General features: G+C 36.9%; 1 protein-coding gene across 5 annotated transcripts in view; it reads right to left on the bottom strand.

The window, feature by feature from the left end:
• Positions 1-8,873, bottom strand: part of CEP350 (centrosomal protein 350) — a 67,999-nt gene that overhangs the window by 55,833 nt on the left and 3,293 nt on the right. For all 5 annotated transcript variants that reach the window (XM_085300968.1, XM_085300963.1, XM_085300967.1 and 2 more), the window contains exons 3-7: positions 8,237-8,280; positions 7,228-7,342; positions 6,351-6,483; positions 4,011-4,639; positions 3,379-3,489 (exon numbers count right to left, since the gene is read on the bottom strand). In XM_085300968.1, the coding sequence (XP_085157094.1) occupies positions 3,379-3,489; positions 4,011-4,639; positions 6,351-6,483; positions 7,228-7,342; positions 8,237-8,280 (1,032 nt within the window). The remainder of the gene's footprint in view (positions 1-3,378; positions 3,490-4,010; positions 4,640-6,350; positions 6,484-7,227; positions 7,343-8,236; positions 8,281-8,873) is intronic.

The raw sequence follows: 8,873 nt of genomic DNA, 5'->3' as shown, positions 1-8,873 counted from the left end.
ATTTTTGGTGGTATATCTTTTTTTTTTTTTTTTCCTAAGACATTATACATGAACATTCTGAACCAACTATGGTTTACCTGTGCTCCAGAACACAGCAAAGCCATAGATAACAGCCACAATAAAGCTTTACAAAGTTCCTTTTCAATTTTAAGAGCATTTTTTTACAGTTTGACAGGAACAACTGCTGGTCCTCTTCTACTGAAGACATTACATTTCCAGTATTAACATTCTCCAAGAACACACAGTTCCCTCAYTACTCAGACACATGGGCTGCTGCCTCCACATTAATGCACAACAGCACATTCATTCGTTCATCTACCTTTAGGTGTGAAAGCGAGAACCCGTACACTCCACTTTCTGCAAAACTTGTCACATAATGCACCCAAGGAAGCAGAATTACTCTCCACCACTTAAGCCCTCACTTACAATACAATTAGACCTTAGAGATGCCAGGAACATTTACTGAAGGTGAAATAAAAATCATATTTTACTAAATCGCTTGTACATTAGGGCAAACAGAACAAAAAAGGAAGCTAGGGATGTGATTTGCAATCACATCATCCCACTGAGCGAGCTTCTCAGCTGTCTCGGGTGCAGCGCAAGCAGAGACAAACACAGAAAGAACAAGCAGACCCTGTGCTCCAAGACAGCAGTCCACACTGGGCATTTCTAAGGACTTGTTAAAACACTTCAGTTTACATGCTTTGCAGATGCTCTTCTCTTCATCCTATTTTAAGGGGAGCTGCATGCTAAACAACTACATGGCCACTATTACCATGGTTTGTTCACTCCTCTTCTACAAAGAACATGAAGACAACCTAAAATAATCTTTGGAAGCAACACAATGTTGACAGATTTGAAGCCTTACTATTTAGATGCCAACACTAACTTTTACAATCCATAATTTCAGCTGAACCTGTGATGGATGCCCACATAGGAAGTATTAGAGAGAGAACATTAAAAGATGTGGGAATGGGATTTTAAAGAGTTTGTTATATTATTTATATTCTTTCTGCATAATTTTCCAGTCATCTTTCACCTGCCAACAAGTGCAAGGAAGCCAGACTCAATGCATCAAATACAAGGCCAGAGGCCTCAGTGACTGTGCTTGCAGAAATCAAAATTGTCTCTTCACTTCTTTCAGTGGTGAACAGTCACCAGAGCCATAAGAACCCACAAGTTGCTTCCCACTCACTCTACTCATAGGAACTTTGTTCTAGTGAGGCCAATCCTGAGCATCTTTAAAACACAGTTACTGAAAGGCTGGAGGACAAATAATATCCTCCAAACTAATTGCTAAACAAGGTAAAGTATTCTGCATGGTCTACACTTTATATATAAAAGCCTCAATTTAGAGGAAGAAAAAACTTGTGGAGATATTAGAGCTTATTTTAGCACTGGAGAGCATGGAACAGTTCTGATACAACTGACTACCTACACCCAAAGCCCCACATGCCTTAAATTTAGTTGAAGGTTACTGCTGTTACAATGGGCATCAGGATAGGCACATAGCTGAACACGCACACAGCTCTTTGCTTTTAGCGACAGAAGTCCTCTGAAAGCGTGATTTAAATGCCCTTTTAATTGGACAGTTGAATTGGACACATGAAACTTAAAAAAAAAAAAGATTCCGGCTTTCTTTACAAAGTGCATGAATAATTCATATTAAGTTTGTCAAAACTAATAAAAAAAAGTTAACATAAATTGGAAATCTTAAGAAATGTGGCATTAAATGCATAGACCAATGTTGAATATTTGCACAACTTTATTGAAAAATAAGTGGCTACCCTTTACAAACCTTTCTTTGAGTGGTTCCCGAAAAATTCTTCAACACCTTGACAACTTGTACAAGCAAAAGAAAACTGAAGTCTAATCATTTCCACACCAATCACTAGCAACACACAAAGCAAGCTACAGATATACCATCACAACACATTTTACTCTGGTCTTAAATATGTTTTGACCGTATGAGAAAAATTATTTTTGCTACGTAATCCCTTAAGCGGCAAAGCTAGAGGTCCTTGGTAGATTTTATTTTCTATTCCCTTCCTTTTTATTCCTCACTTCTCCCCCAAGCTTGGTCAGTCAAAAGCAATTCAATCTTACAGCACTTCACTGCAACCAGTCTAGCAAATTAAATAGCAARTTAAATAGCACACTTGGGTATCCAACCCTAGATGGCTAGAGAAAAGAGTTGTCAACGATAGCACAGATTTGCAGAGTGAAAAAATGAATAAAGACGGGGTCTTGGAGCAGTAAATCTAAAAGCCTAAAGCACGTATTAAGTTCTGATCGTCTAACAGCTTAATYGTAAAACAAAGATAAAGCAAATTTTAACATCTTTGCTTACAGTTTCAAGCATCAAAATACTATGTCATTAAATGAATTCATCACCTAAAAAAACCTCTTCTACTGACCCTCCCCAATAAAAATCACGTAATAATAGCACTACAGCAGTTATCCTAATTACTCTGTAAAACAGAAACCACTTTCTTAGAGGAAACCAACCTCTCTGAAAGAAAGCTCAATACATCTGAATTTTGTTTTCTGGAACACAGGAAAGACCTCTGAACAAGTCCTTGGGTGCAAGCCTTTCGGATAGTAAGAATCTCAAGGATTCAGATTATTTTAGTGTAATACATGACAGTTCTACAATCAGGAAACATGACATCCACTCAATGGCATATAACACTATCTCCTTCACCCACAGCTGAACGCAYAGCCCAATAAGCAGTTCTGAGAGATATTCCACAGCTCCCCTTTAGCTACCTGTGCATTTCCAGTAAAGCCCTGCCATACTAACAATTCTCACATTAGTTTCAGGACTGACAATTTGTTAACATCACACTGAAGAAAGTAGAACTTAGGCTTCAACATGCAGTATGCGGTGCACTGATCACTTTAATGGTGTTAAAAATGGCAAAAAAAGAATATCAGAACGGCTTCCATAAGGAATATGGATCACCAAACTCAAAAGTAGCTTTGTTTCATTCTTTTAAACAGRAAATAATTTTCAAGTGAATGTGTATAAAGAAATCACTACATTGAACAAAAAAATGTTTYACTGAAAACCTTTTTTTACTTCTCATTTCAAAGAAAAGCCATCATTTGACTCTTTTCAGAGAAGGATTTATTTTTTTATTTTTTTATTTTTTTTTATTTTTTTTTATTTTTTTTTATTTTTTATTTTTAAGTGTTCAGCCAGTTACTTCTCCTGTGGACAGAGGTACAATGTATTTAAAACTCACTTCTTATTTATTTATTTATTTATTATTTTTATTTTTTTATTTCTATGAATTGGTGGATTTGTACCAAGTAAATTATCTGCCTCTTAAGAGAAAAGTCTGCACRGCTTAATAAATTCAGCTTGTATCTCACCTGTTATCTGGAGTGCTATATCTCTATACAGTTCCTGGCTAATGTGAAATTCTTCTTCATGCCAGACCTTTCCATCTGGAGTGCGAATCTTCGTTTCAGCAGGATTGAAACCTGAAAGTAAACAATTATAAGASTTTAAAACAACTCTGTAAAATATAAGTAAAGCCTTTTTGGGGTGCAAARGAACTGTCAAGCAAAAAAACAACTACTTCAGTTTGTAAAAATAAAACAGAAGAAAGCAATATACCAGCCTACCAATAGCTGAAAAATAGACTGGATGAAGGGAAGAATTACTAAAAATGCAAAAAGATCTTGCAATACAGACAATGTTACTAATCTCTAGGACCATAAAAAGACATATCCAAATAAACACAAATAGTAATACAGTAAGACTCCTTTTTAKGGCAATTTGTGAGAAAAGACAGGAAGAATTTCAAAAGAAAGTATATTTTTGAAAACTGGCAAGAATTTCTTTTCTTTCTTGCTCATTTCTGTGAGCATATGATCCTGTCCACTCCTGCACTGCCCAAACTCCACTATGAGTCACTTCCATGTCTTGACATACTGCTCAAGAAATTTAACTCTRCTCCTTTTCCACGTGTAACTAACAGTCAAATTCTGTACCTCCGTACCTTTGTATGCTGGAGCAGCAGGTGCAGCTGCCACCTTTCTGACCTTGGGAGTCACTGCATTCTCTGTATTTGTGATGACTACAGGTTGCTCAGCATGTCCTAAGTGCTGCCCTCTGCCACCCAGCTCTTCAGAATGCTCCCACTGCTTTCGAATCCGCTCCTTCAGCTTCTCCAATTTTGCATCATGCTGCCGCCGTTTCAAAATTTCCAGCCTATGAGCACCAGAAGTACTGGTGGCAGAAGAGGAAGACTCTGCCAGCGGGAACCCTTTCCGTTCAGTGTCCCGGGGTGCACTACTCACGGGAGTTTTGGTGCTAATCTCATCTCTGGAACCACTATTTTTTTCTTCTTCCAATTTTGGAGGTGTTGCAACTTTAAGAAATACCTCATTATTCTGCAAGGCGTCAATTGCTGGTCGGTCATTCAAATACCTAACAACAGTCTCATCCGCAGCAGAAGAACCTGGGCTTTCAAAATCTCTGCTGTGTAGATCCCGTTCATCTCTGTCATATACCATACGGCTTGCTATTTCAGTCTTCCCTTCTGCTTCACTGAAGTCCAAACTAGACAAAAGTCGCTTGGCCTCTACTTGGCTAGAACTTTGATAAGATGGAGAACCATAGGTATCCCTGATGTAAATAAAATAGGGAAGAAAAAGACAGCATCAGAAACAAAATGCTGTAGACCTTCCAACCCAGCAATTACTACCATCTATTAACGAAAAGAACACCTTCCTAGGCTCACTTTCCACTGTAAGTTATTCAGAATTTGAATGCAATACCTTTAACAGTGCCAATCTGACAAAACTGAAAAAGCTTTCTATTCAAAATTTCAAAGTATTTTCTGCACTCTCTATCTAAATAACATTACATATAAAGCTGAAGAGTTGAAACCACAGCATAAATAAAACTAGCAAGCAGTAATGTCAYCCTTCAATTAAAAAAATCTTTAAATAAAAACAAGTGTACAAACTTAAATGAGATGCAWCATAAACACATATTCTCTAAAATAAAGCAATGCACACATGCACAGTTACTCAAGACCATACTCATTAGCAGACAGAAAGAAAAATTGCACCAAAACACCTTGCTTTATATTTGGGCACTACAACCACTAAGAAGTATCACAATGAATTTAAAGCTTACTGAGTGCTCAGAAATTCAGCAAGTTAAGTACCACTAAGCATTTTTCAACAATCATCTTCCCTACCCATTTTTTCAGAGGAATATTTATAGCATATGGAAATTTACAATATCAACTAATGAAAATATTTTTTTGCTAGGACAAATCCTCTCATTCAACATATTTTACATATTTTTATATATATATTGTGTGTATACACACACACACAGACCTTACAGCTGACATGAGAAGCAGAAAAATGCATTTCATTTTTACTTTGACCGAAGCGCTAGGATAACAGAATTTTTAAYAGATATATAGTGGAATTAAAAAATATCACTGTCTCAACTCCACTCTAATTAGTCAGCAGCCGTTTGACTTTATTGGGAGTACATTTCCAACAAAATGCTAAGTGTATGTTAGAAAACATCCAAAAACCATTACCAACCCAACCAAGCTATTCATCAGGGATAAAGCCTGCCATGTGAAAAACACATACTGCTGATAAAATACAAGGAATGAAGAAGTTATGGCAAAAGTTCCCTATGCTCTGATAATACAGCAAGTTATAACCAGTTTAATTCTGCAATAGATCCCCCCCCCTCTTTTTATTCTTAAGCTTCTGAGTCATCTTKTATTCGCTGCAGTACTTAACCCAGRCTAAGAAAAAAAGACTCTTCATTCTTCACCCCCTGACATTTTCTATGGCCTGCACGATTCTCTGCCACTTTTTCTCCTTGATCCAGCTGTTCTTATTGCTTTGATGACCTAGTTTTGGGGCTTCTCACAGACAAACATGCATAATGAAAACTGAATACATCTCTAGTAATAGATATTCTTGATCTACACTGCCTTATGGTAATACGTGTCAGGACTCATGCTGAAGAACAGACCAAATACAGGTGAAAAAAGCATGAGGAAATACTATTTTCAGTGGTTGCTACTGAAGCTAAATATGTAAGAAACCTAGCAGTCCACCAAGGCCAAAGCCAGGTCATCTTGATGATGCAGCCCCTTTACACACACATAACTTCAAACTCATATTAATTTATAACATGTTTAAAAGGGAAGACACCTGTCCAGCAACACATGCTGCCTATGTGTGTAGGTGGCAGGAGGGAGCAAATTAGCTTTTGAGGAGCTGTCAAAAACTTTGGTGTTAGCTTAGTTCTGGTCTTAGCATATTTTTSTTTAATGGTCAATTCTCCCAGCACTAACCTGTATGAAGCCAACGGCTCACGAAATTCCACACGGTTGCTTTTCTTCACGTTGTTTTCAAGAGTGGTCGCTCGAAGAGGGCTGCGTGAGGACTTCTCCTTGTTTGATTTATTTTGGCTGGAGGACCGGGAAGCTGAAGCAGAAACCAAAGAACGTGCTCTAGGCTTGATTCTCTAGGAAGGGAAGGGTCTTGRGGCTGAACAATCAAGAAAGCAGTTGCTCTTGGGTTCAACCAATGCTCAAAAATGGCACAAAAAGTATTACCTCTCTTTTTCAAAAAGCTGACCCAAGATAGTAGGAGCAAGGCAGTAAATGTTTGAAACAAAGGAAATATTTACAAAGAGACAACAACGCTTAAACCTTAATCAGAAGTAATTAAATCTAAGCAAGCTGACTGCGTTGCCACTAGAGGTCAATCTGTTTTTGTCCAAAGTCAAGCTACTAGAGTTCTCTAAAATTTATTATTAAAATTTCTTACATGCAAATACTCCTCTAAAATGAAATTATGAACACAGACTTTGCATTCCTTCAGAGTGTAACAGGTGACAAACATCAGAAAATATAAATGGTCACTCCAATGTAACATAGGCACATACGGCTGTTACTTGAAATGCCACAAAAATAAGGTATCAAGGTAGTTTAAGCAGTGGTCACTCACGTATCTGGCAAGTCCTGTCACTGCCTCCAGCCAGAAGACTGCATTAGAACATGTTTTTTTCCCCAAGCTAAGGGAAGGAAAMATGAGTTTCTCCTGGACGTTAGACCTTCATGAATAAAGATCCTTTRGAGGAGATAACTCGGGGGGGAGGGAGACAGGGTTTCCCAGAAAGCAGTGAGTTTACCCAGCCTTACGCTCTACATCTTAAATAATACGTACCTTTACGGCTTATCTTCCTGCTAGTGCTAGCACAGGGCTTCTTGGCGTCCATGACGGAATCGAATACAGCTGTGCTAGTAGGAAATATTTCCAATTTGTTCTCTATATGACGTAGCTAGAAATGGAAGGTAATAAAAATTAAAATTATTTGCAATTTTTAAGCTAAAGGGTTTTTCTTATATGGTAAGATTTTCCTCGTTTTCATAAAGAAAGAAACTACCGCTGAAAGCAACTTCTGAATGCTGTTGTTGCAAAACAGTCTTATGACCAGAAACTACATCAGATTAAAAAGATTAGTTAAAAAAAGATTACCTACATTAGGTTTTGCTGCATAGTTGTGTTTCTGTAAGTAGACTGTTGTGAAGAAATGAATAATAACATGCCATTCAAAGTCTTAATGCTTGGCCTCAGTGAAATATAATACTCCTCTCAAAATGGAGCTTGATACARGCTTCCACATGTAAAACCCCACACTGATATTCAGCTATTCAAGCAAGAGAGACAAAGCTACAGAAAAAAGTCAAATTCCCAAGAAAACCAAGTAGTTTGGCTTCACTGAAGCTAATATTTAGAAAACACAGTAGGGTATCGTAAACACCTAAGTTCTCACAGAAAGACAGCAAATCCATTGCTCAAAGTAACATGCAAGATTATGAAATGCACTGGTATGGACACAGTGTCTGACTGTTTTAGGTAAGCAAGGGAGATTTATTTTCTCAGAACAATGAGAACTCAGCACTTTCTTAAATCGGAGTTAAGATAATATTATACTCAAGACTTTGCAGGTATTACTACACTCAAGACTAAACTTAGAGTAGTAAAAAGTTATTCTGCTGTGTGTAGAAGAATACAAATATCTGAATACCCAACATCCACGTACTCCAAAAATTTGCTTATTTTCCACTTACCTAAAATCAAAGCACTGAGCAAAGTAATACTCTGGTTAAAAATGTTACAGACATTAACTGAAGGCRGTGAGGATGGGGGGAAAAAAGAAAAAAGTACTTACAGCAGCCTTAGTCTGAGAAAAAGTTGCCCACGCTGCAGTTAGATCTTAGAATAGAAACACAGGAATAAATTTCTCATTAGTACATAGAAAACGAAAGAAAAAGTGGCTTCAAAACAATTTTCAGTGTCTCATTAATCAAATTATTTTAATAACTCAATTCCAGCTGTMTCTCTCCTCTGTGAGAGGCTGCTATCAGTCAAGATTCATTTTAACAGAGCAACAAAAAATATTAAATATCAAATTTAATGAGTTCATCAAGTGTAATAATGCACTCAACCTAACTTAAAGCCAAATCTGCCCTATATTTTACAAGATGTTTAGAAGATAACATAAAGCTGGTTATCTACCAACACAAATAGCTTACATTTTTCCATTATACTATAGTTTTGACTATTATTATTTTTTATTTTCTTCTTTAGTAAACTGAGCATGAACACACTTCAAATACTAATGTTTTTGAATTGTACACATTAGAAACAAAATAGAAGCAATGTTTGCAAAAGCCAAGCAGAAGGCAATAATCAACTTCAGCCTTTTAATCTAAACARATAGCATGAACTCTATGCACAATCAAGTTCAGTAGTAGGCAGTAGTATTTCCCTATTTTCCTTTAAAAATATTTACTTACTCAGGACTG

Source organism: Rhea americana, unplaced genomic scaffold (assembly GCF_003343005.1).
Source record: "Rhea americana isolate MKP2758 unplaced genomic scaffold, rheAme1 scaffold_17, whole genome shotgun sequence".
Taxonomy (NCBI): domain Eukaryota; kingdom Metazoa; phylum Chordata; class Aves; order Rheiformes; family Rheidae; genus Rhea; species Rhea americana.
This window is presented reverse-complemented; position numbering and strand designations above follow the sequence as displayed.